The sequence below is a fragment of the Pseudochaenichthys georgianus genome, chromosome 4 (assembly GCF_902827115.2).
Source record: "Pseudochaenichthys georgianus chromosome 4, fPseGeo1.2, whole genome shotgun sequence".
Lineage (NCBI taxonomy): Eukaryota > Metazoa > Chordata > Actinopteri > Perciformes > Channichthyidae > Pseudochaenichthys > Pseudochaenichthys georgianus.
In genome coordinates this window covers 28447646-28463987 of record NC_047506.1, presented here as the reverse complement: position 1 = coordinate 28463987, position 16342 = coordinate 28447646, and the positions used below count along the sequence as shown (strand labels likewise).

Sequence of the window (16342 nt, the reverse complement as noted above, 5' to 3'; positions counted from 1 at the left end):
TGTTTATTGGCTTCATTGATTTTCTTTTCATTTTTTTGAGCTGCGCCCTCGGCCTGAAGCCTGGATGCGTCAGCGGCAAATGTTTTATGACAGAGGAATCAATCAATGTGTGACATGTGTTTGTGCGGACTTGAGGATGGTGTTTAGGCATCTCTCGAGGCGGCGGGAACACATTTCACGGAGGGGAGAAGGAGGGGCTGTCACGCCGCTTGCTTCTTCTTCCTCGACTGCTTGGCCGAAATTCTGGGTTGGCTGAGCCTGAGCTGCAGCCTGAGCTGCAGCCGGAACCGGAGATTTTCTCGGCCAACTTGCCCTTGTCTCCAGGGCTGGGACTCGGGGTGGGCTGCGACCTCTGCTTGTCCGGTGCTTTAAACTGAGCAGAGTTCGAGACAGCTTGGGTGAAGGACTGCTGCTGCGAAGGCAGCGGCTGGACCCTTCCAAATGTCCGTGACCGCTGCCATCTCGTCCAGAGTGGCTGCTCCCAGGCTACCCGACAGGTCCTCGCAGAGCTCCGCTTGGTAGGCGGTTAGCAGCGAGGACACGTGCAGGGCCCTGGCGGACAGCGCTGCCGCTTTGTAGGACTTTTCAGTCATTGTAGACTGAAAGCGGTCCGCCTTTGCTGGCAGAGTGGGGTTCCTGCTCGGTGAGGGGCCCACCTTCGCATACCGCATACCGCATACCGATCCTCTCCATTCCATCGCAGTCCAGGGAGGAGGTCTCCTTGGCCATTTCAGGCCACGGAACATTGAGTCTGACCGCAACGCGTTTGCACACGGCCTGCAGGTCCATGCTCAGACTGGGCGAAGCTGGTGTGCTGTCGCCCGGGAGAGCAGCCCTCGCTCCAGGCTTTGCAGCCTGGGCCGATGACATGAAGGTGTCCTCTTCTTGTTCATCTGACTCGGACAGGAGGAACGCCAGGGCGTCCTCCTCATCCTCATAATCCAACTCGAGGACATCCTCCGCGGGTGAGACCATGGTGAGGTCTAACCGGGAGCCCCAGCTTGGTAAAGCGCGGGAATCCGTTCCCGCGTGTCTTGTCGTCACCGGATAATGAGCCCCAGACCGACACGGAGAGGGGTTCGCTCTCTGTGGCGGACACCCCTGTGTCCTGACTGCCGGCCGGCGGGTCCATGGACATGGGGGGGTCCTGTTCCGACAGGCTAGCTTGTCTCGCTAGCCGTCGGCGGAGGCTCTTGACTGTGAAGCAGTCACAATGTCCGCATGAGCCGGGGTTGTCGATAGCGCCTCTGGCGTGTTCCAGCCCGAGGCAGGACGAACAGACCTGGTGTGTGTCTGTGCCCGAGATCTTCAACCCGTAGCCGCAGAGTTGAGCCACCGAGTCCCTGACTCCTCTGGTGTGAGGGAGAGGGGCGTCCATCTTTGTCGACTCGTGGCGTGGAGAGGGCCCGCTCTCGACAGGTGGGACGGGAAAAAAGGTATTACCACCTTGTCCTTAATCCGGAGAAAAAGGACGGTGTGGGTCTTTTATTCCCGGAGAATACTGACTGGTGTGGCAGTATGCTCCTTTTTTTAATCCTTTTCCACTCCGTGGGGAAGAGAAAAGAAAAACTTCCTCGCTACCGTGGTGTCGGTAGAGAGGGAGCGAGCTAGCAACAGGTGTGCTGCTAGCTTGAAAAAATCTACCTACCTTACTTTCTCGTAGAGAAGGGCGAGGTCGATTTTTAAGTACTAACGGCGTTAGTACTACCGTCTTCCTGCGAAGCAGAAGGAGTAGCCGGCTAGCGCCCGTCGACCGAAATGGTATTTTGGGTTCAGTCTGTGGACAGTGAAGCTTGTCCGGCTACTGTGACATGTACACCACCCTAAATTGATCATGTTGTTGATAGTGCTATAGATGCGCTGCGAATAAAATTAGACTCTGTTGCTCCTTTGAAAAATAAAAAAATAAAACAACATAGATTAGCTCCATGGCATAATGCCGAAACCCGCAAAATAAAGCAAAAGTCTAGACAACTTGAAAGGATATGGCGTTCCACTAAACTTGAAGAATCTCATTTAATTTGGCATATTACTCTCAATGAATATAAGAAAGCACTGCGCAAAGCGAGAGCAGCCTACTACTCTTCATTAATAGATGAGAATAAGAATAATGCAAGATTTCTTTTCAGCACTGTAGCCAGGCTGACAGAGAGCCACAGCTCCACTGAGCCTTCTATTCCCATAGCACTCAGTAGTAATGATTTTATGTGCTTTTTTAACGATAAAATTATTACTCTTAGAAACAAAATTAATGACCTCTTGCCTTTGACCAGTATAGTGCTATCAACATCTCCCGGAAACGTAAGTTCTAATATTACACTAGATAGTAAACTAGAATGCTTTTCAGCCATTAACCTTGAACAATTACATTCAATGATTCTCTCTTCTAAACCATCAACGTGCATGTTAGACCCAATTCCAACTAAGCTGTTGAAGGAAGTTTTTCCATTAATTAGCACTTCTTTATTAAATATTATGAATATGTCTTTATTATCAGGCTATGTTCCACAATCATTCAAAGTAGCAGTGATAAAACCGCTTCTGAAAAAGCACAACCTCGATCCAGAGGTTTTAGCCAACTATAGACCTATTTCTAATCTTCCGTTCCTCTCAAAGATTCTTGAGAAAGCAGTCGCAAAACAGCTGTGTGATTACTTAAAAAACAATGATTTATTTGAAGATTTTCAGTCTGGCTTTAGAACACATCATAGCACAAAGACAGCTCTGGTTAAAGTCACAAATGATATTCTAATAGCCTCAGACAAGGGACTTGTCTCTATTCTTGTTTTGCTCGATCTCAGTGCTGCATTTGATACTATCGACCATGATATCCTATTGCAAAGACTAGAGCACTTAGTTGGCATACAGGGAACTGCTTTAGGCTGGTTTAGGTCCTATCTATCTGAACGCTCTCAGTTTGTACGTGTTAACGATGAATCTTCCACGCAAACCAAAGTTAGCCATGGAGTGCCACAGGGCTCAGTGCTCGGACCTATTTTGTTCACATTATATATGCTTCCGTTAGGCAATATTATAAGGAATCATTCTGTAAACTTTCATTGTTATGCGGATGATACTCAACTATATTTATCAATCAAGCCTGATGAAATTAATCATCTAAATAAAATTCAAGACTGCCTTAAGGACTTAAAAACGTGGATGACCTTAAACTTTTTGATGTTAAACACGACCAAAACTGAAGTTATTGTACTTGGCCCGAAGAATCTACGGAACAAATTATCTAAAGATATACTAACTATGGATGGCATTCATTTGGCCTCCAGTGAGACTATAAGGAATCTTGGTGTTATATTTGATCAGGATTTATCCTTTATCGCCCACATAAAATCAATTTCAAGGACCGCCTACTTCCATCTACGTAACATTGCAAAAATCAGGCATATCTTGCCTCAAAACGATGCAGAGAAACTAGTCCATGCATTTGTTACTTCTAGGCTGGATTATTGTAACTCCTTATTATCAGGGAGTACCAAGAAGTCAGTCAAGTCGCTTCAGCTGATTCAAAATGCTGCGGCTCATGTACTAACCAGAGTTAGAAAAAGGGACCACATTACTCCTGTTCTGGCTGCCTTACACTGGCTCCCTATAGAACACAGGATAGAATTTAAAATTGTTCTTCTCGCCTACAAAGCCCTTAATGGGCAGGCGCCATCTTACCTTAAAGAACTCATTATACCCTACTGTCCTACTAGGGCATTGCGTTCCAAGAATGCAGGGTTGTTGGTTGTTCCTAGAATCTCTAAAAGTACAATGGGAGCCAGAGCCTTTTCTTATCAAGCTCCACATTTGTGGAATCAGCTTCCAGTTTGTGTTCGGGCGGCAGACACCCTATCCGTTTTTAAGAGTGCGCTTAAGACCTTCCTTTTTGATAAAGCTTATAGTTAGGGCTGATTAGATTCAGCCCCTAGTTTTGCTGATATAGGCTTAGTTTGTCGGGGGACATCTTACTTCTTCCTTCTCTCTGTCTATACCCGTGTACTCTCATGTTCCCATTAACCCAGCTTCCCCAAATGTCTTTCTTTTTGGTGTCTATATACGCTGGGATCCGGAGTTATGGATGATCCTGCGGTCCTGTGTCCTGGATCGCGAGCCCTGGATCTTGAGTCGTGGCTGTGGTCCTGGATCATCGGTCCTGGATGGATATCCTCGTGGATTCATATTCCTATTATACACACATGCATTTCCAAACATTTGGACTACCTATGTTGCAAATGTATTATCTTTTCAATTTACACACGGCATCTATTGCGTCCGTCCTGGGAGAGGGATCCCTCCTCTGTTGCTCTCCCTGAGGTTTCTCCCAGTCCACACCTGACGTTGCAGGGTATACATTTTACACAGACATATTTGAGCAAGGGCCTGGGATTTAGATACCTGCGTGCAGGAGAATGAAGCCCGTTACATTTCGATGCAGCGTGAGGCGAGACATTGTTCCCTGTGGGCAGGGCCCGCGGACTAGGACGGGAATGCAGTTTGAAATCCGGTACCATAATGAGACATGTATACGTGTAAATGTGTTATGAACCACCACCAGTTATATGCATAAATACCATAGTTAGGGTCCGAGAGATCTTTGGGAAGCCAGTACGGTGCTGATGTCCGGGCGCATGTAGGTTGTGAAGGCGGAGGAGGACCACCGTCCTAGTTGTTGTAGGGATGAGGTGGAGAGACCTTGATTAGCAGCAGAGGTGGCTGCACCTATCCTGAAGGAATGTCCCGAGTATGATGTAGGTGATAGGCCGGACTTAATGAGTACTTGCTTGAGGTAGAAATTGAACAGGCGCAGCGCTAAGGGAGCATTTCCTTTGATGAGAAAAAGTGGTGAGGACGGATCGGTGGGGGGTCTGCAGCGCAGGAATTTAATCATGGAATTAAAAGGGCAGAACGGGGAATCGATATGAGCTGTGATAACTGAGCAGGCTCCTCTGCATTTGGAGTGTTTGAGGCTGAGACGAAAGTGGTTGGCGTTGAAGACTAGTTCGGAGAGGCAGACGTCTTGACTGGGGTCGAACGTGAGGGAAGCTGTGGTGAATTTGCCAGGTCGGAGGAATGCATAGAAGGCTAATAGAAATACGGCATTGAGCAGTGCGTCGATATAGGGGGAGAATAATCCTTTCCTGAGTGTGGACAGCATGAGGCGCAGGACGGGGAGCGTGATGGGGAGCCTCGGGTCTGCAGCAGGGGGAAACGTCTTATACAGCCCTTTAAGAATAAGTTTAACTGTAGGGTTTGAGAATAGGCTGGGAAAGCTAGGATCGGAGCAGCGAACGTTAAATTGAATGCCTGCTAAGAGGCTCCGGATATACTGGGGTTTGAGGTGTCGATCAGTGGTGCAGTAGCCCATGAAGGCGCACACGGTGGAGATGAGGACAGGTTTGAGTGAGACATCTACTGAGCAGCAGAAAAAAGTGAACGTTCTCCATGCGAAATCGTAGGATTTGAGGGTGGAAGCGGCTAAGCCCTTTCTCATAAATAATCTGCCAGACTCGAGGTGCTGAGCTAGGGGACTCTCGATTGGTGCAGAGAGAGGAGATGAAGTGGAGGGATTCCGACTGGTTGCGAGCTGGCTTCCGGGCAGAGGTTCCGGAATGTCTGGAAATGAAAGCGAGAGAGGGAGTTAGCAACAACATTGAGGTGACCGGGAATGTGGCGAGCTGTGATAATGAAGTTGTGGATTATGGAGGACCGCGTAATGCTTCTCATGAATGGCATGATGTCGCTGCACTGGGAGCGCGCCTTGTTGATGATTTCAACCACTGATTGGTTGTCGCACAGCACCGAGATGCGTTTGTGGAACCACAGGTGACCCCATACGTGGCATGCAACGGCGATCGGAAAGACCTTGTGCAGAGCGGAGGATGAAGCATGATTAGGGAATGACGGGGGCCATGACCCTGCGAACCACTCTCCCTGAAAGAAACCCCCAAAACCCACGGATGGGGCGGCATCCGGGAAAAACCGCTGTTTCGAGAGAGCACGACCCTTCCTAGTGCCGCCATGGCAAACGAAGAGCTGCTCTGACTGTCGTATACAGGCCGTAGCATCAATATACGCCCTCAGGGCACGCACAGGGCACAGCAACTCAGGTGTGCCGTTCTCCTGTGGAATGTTAAAGCGTGCCAGCTGGATAGGCCGATTGGAGTGGGCTAGTGGAAGCACCTTGGGCAAGAACGCCACATTCGGCCAGAGGGTGACACCCGAGCCATCGGAGTTCCACCTCAGGCATGTACTGCTTACGGAGAGGGCATGAAGCTCTCCGACTCGCTTCCCTGAAGTTATGGCAAGCAGAAATACTGCCTTCAGGGACAGCCATTTAAGCCCGACCTGGGCCAGGGGTTCGAAGGGAGGAGATGATAGGGCATCCAACACTAGGGGCAGGTCCCAAGCCGGGGCCCTTGGGGTGCTCGGGGGGCGCTGCCGTAGAGCCCCTCTTAGAAAGAGGGACACCAACCTGTGGCGCCCCACTGTGGCGCCATCGACTCCGACATGTCGGGCAGAGATAGCAGCCATATACACCTTCAAAGTGGAGTGAGAACGTCCACTATCCAGAAGGGACTGCAGAAACTCTAAAATGGTGGCCACGGAGCAATGTCCCGGATTCTCAGCCTTACTCACACACCAGTGGGAGAAGAGCCTCCATTTGCACTCATACTGTGCCCGAGTGGATGGAGCTCTGGCATTCAGGATAGTTTCCCTGACCGATGCCGTGACACCGCTCAACAGTGGGTTGGGCCCTGCAGAGGCCAAACCCAGAGCTGAAGGCGGCGAGGGTCGGGATGCCGAATCTGACCCTTGAGCTGTGACAGAAGGTCCTTCCTGTCGGGGAGACGCCACGGTGGGCTGCAGCAGAGACTGCGTGGGAACCAGACTCTCCCCGGCCAGCGGGGGGCGACTAGAAGGAGGCTGTGCCCCTGAGTAAGGACCCTCTGAAGCGTCTGAAGTATCAGAGGCAACGGCGGGAAGGCATACAGGAGAGTGTCCGGCCAGTCGTGCGCCAGGGCATCCTGACCCAATGGGCTGGTCACCTCCGTCCAGGAGAACCAGAGGGGGCAGTGCCTCGACTCTTCCGAGGCAAAGAGGTCCACCTCGGCCCTGCCGAAGAGGCTCCAAATTATCTCCACCACCTCCGGGTGAAGCCTCCACTCCCCCGGTGGAGGCTTGCGCCGTGAGAGGAAATCTGCGACCTGATTCAGGTCCCCTGGCAGAAAAACTGCCCGCAGACTGGTGAGGCGGGGGAGCGCCCAAGGCAAGAGGCTCTGCGAAACGCGGAGCAGCTGTGCGGACCTGGCGCCCCCCTGGTGGTTGATTTGGGCAACTGCGGACATGTTGTCCGAACGAATGAGCACATGCCTGCCCGCCAGTTGGGGTAAAAAGTGCATGAGTGCGAGCAACACCGCCCGAAGCTCCAGCACATTGATATGGCGTGCACCTTCCTGGGCAGACCACTGACCCTGCACGGTCCTGCCCTGCCACACCGCACCCCACCCCGAGAGACACGCATCCACAGTGACAGTCTCCCGGCGGGATGGGATGGTGCCCATGGGCACACCCATCAGAAGATAGGCCCTGTCCCTCCAGCGGGACATAGAGTGGAGGCACCGCTGAGACACCCTGACTCTCTTGTGCCTGTGCCGCTTGGCGTCCAAGTGACAGCTGTTCAGCCACATCTGCATGGGGCGCAGCACAACGGCTGAGGCAGCTGTCAGTCTGCCTAAGAGCCGGTGGAACTGTATGTAAGGCACCCTCTTGCCCAGTCTGAAGATGCGAAGATTGACACCTCGTCCAGACGACGAGGTGTCAAGTAGGCCCTCATGGTGACCGAATCTAGGACCATCCCCAGATAAGTGACCTGCTGGGAAGGGTCCAGGCAACTCTTCCCGGTGTTCACTGTCAGGCCCAACCGGGCTACGTGGGATGAGAGGCGCGCCGTATCCTGGGCCCCTTGGGCCCGGGACGGCGCGCAAACCAGCCAGTCGTCCAGGTATGGCAGGACCTTCATGCCCTGTGCCTGCAGGGGAGCGAGCGCTGCCGCAACAACCCTGGTGAACACCCTTGGGGAGAGGGAGAGACCAAAGGGAAGCACCCGGAACTGATAATGTCGGTCCTGAAAGGCGAACCTCAAGAACTTCCGGTGATGGGATGGCACATGGAAGTAGGCGTCCCTCAAGTCCACGGTTGTGAACCACTCCCCCTGTGTGACAACACGAAGGGTGTCTGCTGTGGTTAGCATATGTAAGGCAAATGTCAGCCTTATGAACGGAGGTACCGTGGGACTTGCCCTTCCCATGTACGGGAGTCCGCTCAATGGAAATGCGATGTCAAGTTCCGATGTCAAGTTCCTGTCAGCGGCTAGACATATGTTACCAGTGTTTACCAGTGTTGCCAGGGGCATGATAACATCCTCCACTGGAGGTTGGGTGCTGCTGCTGTGAATAAGGCCGACTATGGGTGCCGATGGGCGGACGGTAAAGCACCGCAAAGTAGACCCCCTTTAAGTGTAGCCAGGGGCACGAGCAAAATCCTCCATGGAGGTTGGGTGCTGCTGCTGTGAATAAGGCCGACTATGGGTGCCGATGGGCGGACGGTAAAGCACCGCAAAGTAGACCCCCTTTAAGTGTAGCCAGGGGCACGAGCAAAATCCTCCATGGAGGTTGGGTGCTGCTGCTGTGAATAAGGCCGACTATGGGTGCCGATGGGCGGACGGTAAAGCACCGCAAAGTAGACCCCCTTTAAGTGTAGCCAGGGGCACGAGCAAAATCCTCCATGGAGGTTGGGTGCTGCTGCTGTGAATAAGGCCGACTATGGGTGCCGATGGGCGGACGGTAAAGCACCGCAAAGTAGACCCCCTTTAAGTGTAGCCAGGGGCACGAGCAAAATCCTCCATGGAGGTTGGGTGCTGCTGCTGTGAATAAGGCCGACTATGGGTGCCGATGGGCGGACGGTAAAGCACCGCAAAGTAGACCCCCTTTAAGTGTAGCCAGGGTCACCCTGCAGGCGTCGTCAAATGTGATTGAAATGGACAGATTCCTGTACATTTCAATCACTTTTAATGGGAGTCGTCAGTATATGGAGCTTAACCCATAATTCCCGGACGTTCCAGGCCGAATTTGGAAGCTCATATGCGGCCTGCCATGCGCCTCCACCCGTGGAAAGCAAAAAAAAGTAAAGAAAACGGTCAATTATATGTTAAAATAATCAAAAATGAAGTTTTTGAAAATTCTTGAAAAACGGCTAAGTGCCAACGGGGGAGGGGGTCAAGTCTTCGGCGCTTCGGAACGAAGCCCCGGAGACTTTTGCACTCCCCCGTTGCAATTTACAACGGAGAGGGGAAACGAGAGCTCCCCTCCTCCGTCCAAAAAATTCATTCATCTTTTCCAAGCTACCATCTGCACGAAATCGGAAACCCGGTTTTTGAGAGCACTTAGAAAAAAACGAGCTATTTTCACATGATGGGGAAATCATGGAGGAATGTATCCGCCTCATGAGCACTTTGGATCGGATGAAATTGTTGCCTGGAGGACCCCCAATCATGGTTCTCACAAAACTTTAAGTTTTCAAACTGGTGTCTGGAGGAATGCAAGGGGAGTTGTCAGGGGACTCTACCCGCCTCAAGAGGCACTATTTTGGGATACATTTTATCCATTTTCACCCCTTTTTATGGTTCTTCCAAAAAGTTAACTTAGACTTTTTCCGACTCTGGAGAAAGGTAGGGGGAGTTGTCAGGGGACTCTACCTGCCTTTTGGAACACTATTTTCGGATACAGTTTATCCATTTTCACCCTTTTCTCTGGTTCTTCCAAAAGTTGACTTGTACTTTTTCCCACCCTGGAGAAAGGTATGGGGAGTTGTCAGGGGACTCTACCTGCCTTTTGGAACACTATTTTCGGATACAATTTATCCATTTTCACCCTTTTCTCTGGTTCTTCCAAAAGTTGACTTGTACTTTTTCCCACCCTGGAGAAAGGTATGGGGAGTTGTCAGGGGACTCTACCCGCCTTATGGAACACTATTTTGGGGTACTTTTTTCCCATTTCACCCCTTTATTCTGGTTCTCTGGTTGTGGCGGCCTCGCCCTGGCCGTCCACCCTCTGGGTACCTGACTCCCCTGCCTCCTCCGGGGGGCAGTTGAGCGGGGTTCAATGCCTCCCCGGAGGATACTGTTATCCCGGCAACCCGCCAGCAGATGAAAAGACCCACCCCTCCGCCTCTCCACCTCTTCTGAGGGACGAGGGAACCGCGCGGGGGTCTGCTGGAGGCTACTGCCGGGTGCTCCGTCCTGCGCCTCACCGGGACCCTGACTCCAGCGCGGTGTGGCGGCCTCGCCCTGGCCGTCCACCCTCTGGGTACCTGACTCCCCTGCCTCCTCCGGGGGGCAGTTGAGCGGGGTTCAATGCCTCCCCGGAGGATACTGTTATCCCGGCAACCCGCCAGCAGATGAAAAGACCCACCCCTCCGCCTCTCCACCTCTTCTGAGGGACAAGGGAACCGCGCGGGGGTCTGCTGGAGGCTACTGCCGGGTGCTCCGTCCTGCGCCTCACCGGGACCCTGACTCCAGCGCGGTGTGGCGGCCTCGCCCTGGCCGTCCACCCTCTGGGTACCTGACTCCCCTGCCTCCTCCGGGGGGCAGTTGAGCGGGGTTCAATGCCTCCCCGGAGGATACTGTTATCCCGGCAACCCGCCAGCAGATGAAAAGACCCACTCCTCCGCCTCTCCACCTCTTCTGAGGGATGAGGGAACCGCGCGGGGGTCTGCTGGAGGCTACTGCCGGGTGCTCCGTCCTGCGCCTCACCGGGACCCTGACTCCAGCGCGGTGTGGCGGCCTCGCCCTGGCCGTCCACCCTCTGGGTACCTGACTCCCCTGCCTCCTCCGGGGGGCAGTTGAGAGGGGTTCAATGCCTCCCCGGAGGATACTGTTATCCCGGCAACCCGCCAGCAGATGAAAAGACCCACCCCTCCGCCTCTCCACCTCTTCTGAGGGACGAGGGAACCGCGCGGGGGTCTGCTGGAGGCTACTGCCGGGTGCTCCGTCCTGCGCCTCACCGGGACCCTGACTCCAGCGCGGTGTGGCGGCCTCGCCCTGGCCGTCCACCGTGCGCCCTCTGGGTCGTACCCGAAACTGTCGGGTATCCTTTGGGAGAATCAGACTCTGGAGGAACGTGAGGGGAGATTACAGGGATCTCTGCCCGCCTAACGAGTGCCTAAATGGGACACCGCACCATGATGCAAATGAAAACAAACACTGATTTGAAAATAAGCTGAGTGCGTCTTTCGTGAGTCTTTTCACGCTTCCTTCTTTTTTACCCACGATTCTGGTGACATTTCCCAGTACCGAAATGCTCAAGAATACAGGTCGGATGGCGGTCCGTTGTCCGATCTGCAATAGCTCCTACCGTGCCATGAGCAAGCACCTACAGAGGAACCATGGTGTGCGTAACTTGGATGAAAGAAAAATTCTGCTGTTGTTGGCCAACGGACGGACCAACATTAGGCTCCATCCCTGTACCATTCTGGGATGCGAGTACCACGGCACAAGGCTGGATCGCCACTTGGCCAGAGACCATGTTGAGCTGGCCCGGGAGGAACTACATGTGGTTCAAAATCAAATGAAAATGACAGTGGCCAAGAAGGAGCTTTATGAACTCCGAATGACAAACCCCACCATAGAAATGATTACCGCTTGGGCTGTTGACACGGTGGCAGACGACGATATACTGTCACAACCTCCACCCTTGTCCCCGGTGAATGAATGTGACAACCCGGACTGCAAAGAATGGAGGCTGGAGGCTAACGCAGTGAGGGCTCAGCGGGACATATATGCTGCTGAGGTGAAATCCCTGCGCTGCAAGTTGCAGCAGAGGATAAAGGACAAGCGACAGAGGATGGATCAGCGGGCCGGGGACATGCCCGCGTTCGATGGGGAGGAACGAGAGCGGGTCATTCTGAAGAAACGACCCCGACCAGAGTCGACACCAACGAGGCTGTCCAAGTCGAAAGGTCCCTCCTGCAGCAAGTCTCCCATTCCTGCCTGCAGCACGTCTCCCATTCCCGCCTGCAGCACGTCTCCCATTCCCGCCTGCAGCAAGTCCCCCACTGGCTCTCACACCCATTCATCCAGCTCCTCAGAGCCTGCATCCATCCATACCGAGGCCTCGTCAACCTCCCCTCCCATAAATTCCCCCTGGTTCCGGGGCAGGGGCCGGGGAAATATAATGCGGGACATAACATTCCCACGGATCATGGGTAAGTGTTTTGGCTATGTGACACATGCAGTTTCTGTAACACATCATGTGTTGTCATTAAAGTACTGTTTATATTTCACAGAGGAGTATCTGCAAGGATACCGGGAGCATTATGCAGGTATCGACCCACCAGTGAGGCTCCAGGAAAACACAGTCTCCAAACTAAGCAGAGTGAAGTCGTTCCTCAGTTTCATGGCACACGGTTTCAATCGCCTGTCTGACTGGCTCTTTTTGAGGGATCTCAAGAGGATACGCGGGTGGTCCCGGAGCCTGATGAAGTCAAGCCTTCAGGTCACGACCTCCGACTTCTACATCAAGAATATATCACACTTTCTCAAGTACATGGCCGACACACCGTGCAAGGGGAGCAGGCTCAGCCAAACCGACATGATTTTAATCAAACGGGAAGTAGTTGCCATCCTGAAGTCCCTGAAGAGAAAAGTACTTATCCACCAGATGCAAGTGAAGCGTGACAAGATGGAAGGTCTGCCGAGCCACAACGACCTAATGACATGCTTGACTTCGACCACCACTCGCATCCCTCAGCTCCTGGATGTGATGGCCAGCAATCCGACTACCGCGACCCGGACACTGCTCTATGGGTATATGACTCTTCATTGGAGCTGCATTTATGGCCACCGTCCGGGGGTCTACTCCAACATGACCAACGCCGAGGTCCGAAAGGCGGATACAACTGGCACTGCCTTCGGCTACCTGGTTCATGTGAGTGCTATTAATCAATGTATTTATTCTGGCAGTTATATGCATGATTGACATTGTATTGACACTCTCTATCTCTGTCATAACAGGTAAGTAACCACAAGACGGCCAACGCGTTCGGGGAGGCGCAGCTGTACCTCACCGTAGAAGAATTTGGATGGATGAAGAGGTGGCTGGAAATTAAGGGTACGCTGACCTGCACCCAGAGCCGTTACTTTCTGTACACAGAGGGGAAGAACCCGTTCAGGAAGCTTGCCTACTCCCTGAGGTTGGCATGGGCTGATGTGGGGCTCCGCAGTCCCATTAACTTCACCGACCTCCGCACAGTCCACGCCGATAATGCGAAGAGGTTTCAAGACAAAGGCAACCTCCAAAGAGTGAGTGATTTCATGTGTCACAACACTGCAACTGCGGACAAATTTTACGCGAATAATCCTTCTTTGAAGGAGGCTGCGGACATTCGGTTGCTCTTCACAGAGTCACTGCAAGCAGCGGCGGCGGCATCGACAGCAGCAGCAGCGGGAAATGAAGACACTTTTGCGGGTATTGACATCGACAGTGACAACTCTGGAGAGGAGCACAGCCCGGCTCCCTACCAAGACTCCCTACCAAGACATGTCCCGAAGAGGGACCAGTCACTGGCCGAACACAACCCCTCAGACATGGGTGAAGAGAGGGTGCCATACTCTGCCCCAACTTCACCCACTGTTGCCAGTGATCAACTTGTAAATATGCAGTGTGTTGTTGTAATCAGTCCCCTTGTAAATACGTTATATCCTGTTTGAATGTATTTATTACTGTCAATATTACTGTAAATAAAGTTTGTTAAAATTACTAAGTCTTCTGTTTTTAAATCCCACTATGGGTTTTCTTCCTTTAAGATCCCCAGGGGCACGATATTCTGGTTCTGGTGGTAGCATGTAGGTGTTTAGTCCGAGTGAGGAGTGCTCAAGTGTGGGATGATTTGTAAGGTAGAAGAGGGTAAAAAAAGTTAAAGTGTGAACCTCCAGCAGGGCAGGTGGTGCTGTGAAGAAGGCCGACTATGGGTGCCGATGGGCGGACGGCAAAGCACCGCAAAGTAGACCCCCTTTAAGTGTAGCCAGGGGCACGAGCAAAATCCTCCATGGAGGTTGGGTGCTGCTGCTGTGAAGAAGGCCGACTATGGGTGCCGATGGGCGGACGGCAAAGCACCGCAAAGTAGACCCCCTTTAAGTGTAGCCAGGGGCACGAGCAAAATCCTCCATGGAGGTTGGGTGCTGCTGCTGTGAAGAAGGCCGACTATGGGTGCCGATGGGCGGACGGCAAAGCACCGCAAAGTAGACACCCTTTAAGTGTAGCCAGGGGCACGAGCAAAATCCTCCATGGAGGTTGGGTGCTGCTGCTGTGAAGAAGGCCGACTATGGGTGCCGATGGGCGGACGGCAAAGCACCGCAAAGTAGACCCCCTTTAAGTGTAGCCAGGGGCACGAGCAAAATCCTCCATGGAGGTTGGGTGCTGCTGCTGTGAAGAAGGCCGACTATGGGTGCCGATGGGCGGACGGCAAAGCACCGCAAAGTAGACCCCCTTTAAGTGTAGCCAGGGGCACGAGCAAAATCCTCCATGGAGGTTGGGTGCTGCTGCTGTGAAGAAGGCCGACTATGGGTGCCGATGGGCGGACGGCAAAGCACCGCAAAGTAGACCCCCTTTAAGTGTAGCCAGGGGCACGAGATTCTTGAGGGTGTGATCATCTTGGTTTAGTCCGTGGGGGAGTGCTTAAGTTCGGGGGCCCGGGGACCCAAGGTGCTCGAGGTTCTGGAGGTACATGGGAGGGATCCTGGAGCTCCTCAGTCCGTGTTTTGGGGGTCTTGGAGCGGCCCCGAAGAGGTGCCTTTGTCGGTGTACCTAATGGGTAAGAAAGCCAGTCTACACAGGTCGTGAAATGTGATTGAAATGTACAGAGTGCTGTACATTTCAATCACTTTGAATGGGAGTCGTGAGGTGTGGATGAAATGGCCATATCTCCCTTAAATTCACAGCAAAGTTACCCATCTTTCACACACTAATTCATGGGTAACAGAGCCATGTGCACCATGCATTTAAAGTAATGTTAGCCAGCTTTCAGACACTAATTCGTGGGTAATAAAGGCCTGTACATCTCCCTGTTTGAAAGGGCCATATCTCCCTTAAATTCACAGCAAAGTTACCCATCTTTCACACACTAATTCATGGGTAACAGAGCCATGTGCACCATGCATTTAAAGTAATGTTAGCCAGCTTTCAGACACTAATTCGTGGGGAAGAAAGTCACCCTGGTCGGGTCGGGAAATGTGATTGAAATGTACAGAGTGCTGTACATTTCAATCACTTTGAATGGGAGTCGTGAGGTGTGGATGAAATGGCCATATCTCCCTTAAATTCACATCAAACTCACCCAGCTTTCACACACTAATTCATGGGTAACAGAGCCATGTGCACCATGCATTTAAAGTAATGTTAGCCAGCTTTCAGACACTAATTCGTGGGGAAGAAAGTCACCCTGGCCGGGTCGGGAAATGTGATTGAAATGTACAGAGTGCTGTACATTTCAATCACTTTGAATGGGAGTCGTGAGGTGTGGATGAAATGGCCATATCTTCCTTAAATTCACATCAAACTCACCCAGCTTTCACACACTATTTCATGGGTAACAGAGCCATGTGCACCATGTATTTAAAGTAATGTTAGCCAGCTTTCAGACACTAATTCGTGGGTAATAAAGGCCTGTACATCTCCCTGTTTGAAAGGGCCATATCTCCCTTAAATTCACAGCAAAGTTACCCATCTTTCACACACTATTTCATGGGTAATAAAGCCATGTGCACACTGTATTTAAAGGGCTGCAGGAACACTTTACCCGCCTTGTAAACACCTTCTCCTGGGTAAAACAATCCATGTATTTCCGCCTGCTTTCCATCAGCACCCGCCAGTCATTTCAAACGGTTTCAAATCGTTTTTTCACTTTTAAAAACAGCTTTCTGCCCTGTAAATGATTTCTAATCATTATTACCGTCATGGAGGAGCTGCAGGGACACTTTACCCGCCTTTTAAACACCTTTTCCTGGGTAAACAATCAATTTATTTCCGCCTGCTTTCCATCAGCACCCGCCAGTCATTTCAAACGGTTTCAAATCGTTTTTTCACTTTTAAAAAGAGCTTTCTGCCCTGGCAATTATATCTAATCATTATTACCGTCGTGGAGGAGCTGCAGGAACACTTTACCCGCCTTCTAAACACTTATTCCTGGCTAAAACAATCAATGTATTTCCGCCAGGGTCACAGCCTGCTGCTGCTGCTGCGGCGGCTGCTGCTGCTGCTGCTGCTGCTGCTGCTGCTGCTGCTGCTGC

General features: G+C 52.0%; 1 protein-coding gene across 1 annotated transcript; it reads left to right on the top strand.

Annotated features, from left to right (window-relative positions):
• Window positions 1–11362: 11362 nt before the first annotated feature.
• Window positions 11363–13770, top strand: LOC139433775 (uncharacterized). Its single transcript, XM_071202997.1, has 3 exons — window positions 11363–12261; window positions 12343–12983; window positions 13070–13770. The coding sequence occupies exons 1-3, from the start codon at window positions 11376–11378 to the stop codon at window positions 13763–13765; spliced, it is 2223 nt and encodes a 740-aa protein (XP_071059098.1). The 5' UTR covers window positions 11363–11375; the 3' UTR covers window positions 13766–13770.
• The last annotated feature ends 2572 nt before the right edge of the window (window positions 13771–16342 follow it).

Excerpts from the sequence above, each read along its gene's own strand:
- LOC139433775 (XM_071202997.1), top strand. The coding sequence starts at position 11,376 with ATGGCGGTCCGTTGTCCGATCTGCAATAGCTCCTACCGTGCCATGAGC. Across the intron at positions 12,262-12,342 it reads AACATTCCCACGGATCATGG|AGGAGTATCTGCAAGGATAC; the intron begins GTAAGTGTTTTG and ends TATATTTCACAG. Across the intron at positions 12,984-13,069 it reads CCTTCGGCTACCTGGTTCAT|GTAAGTAACCACAAGACGGC; the intron begins GTGAGTGCTATT and ends CTGTCATAACAG.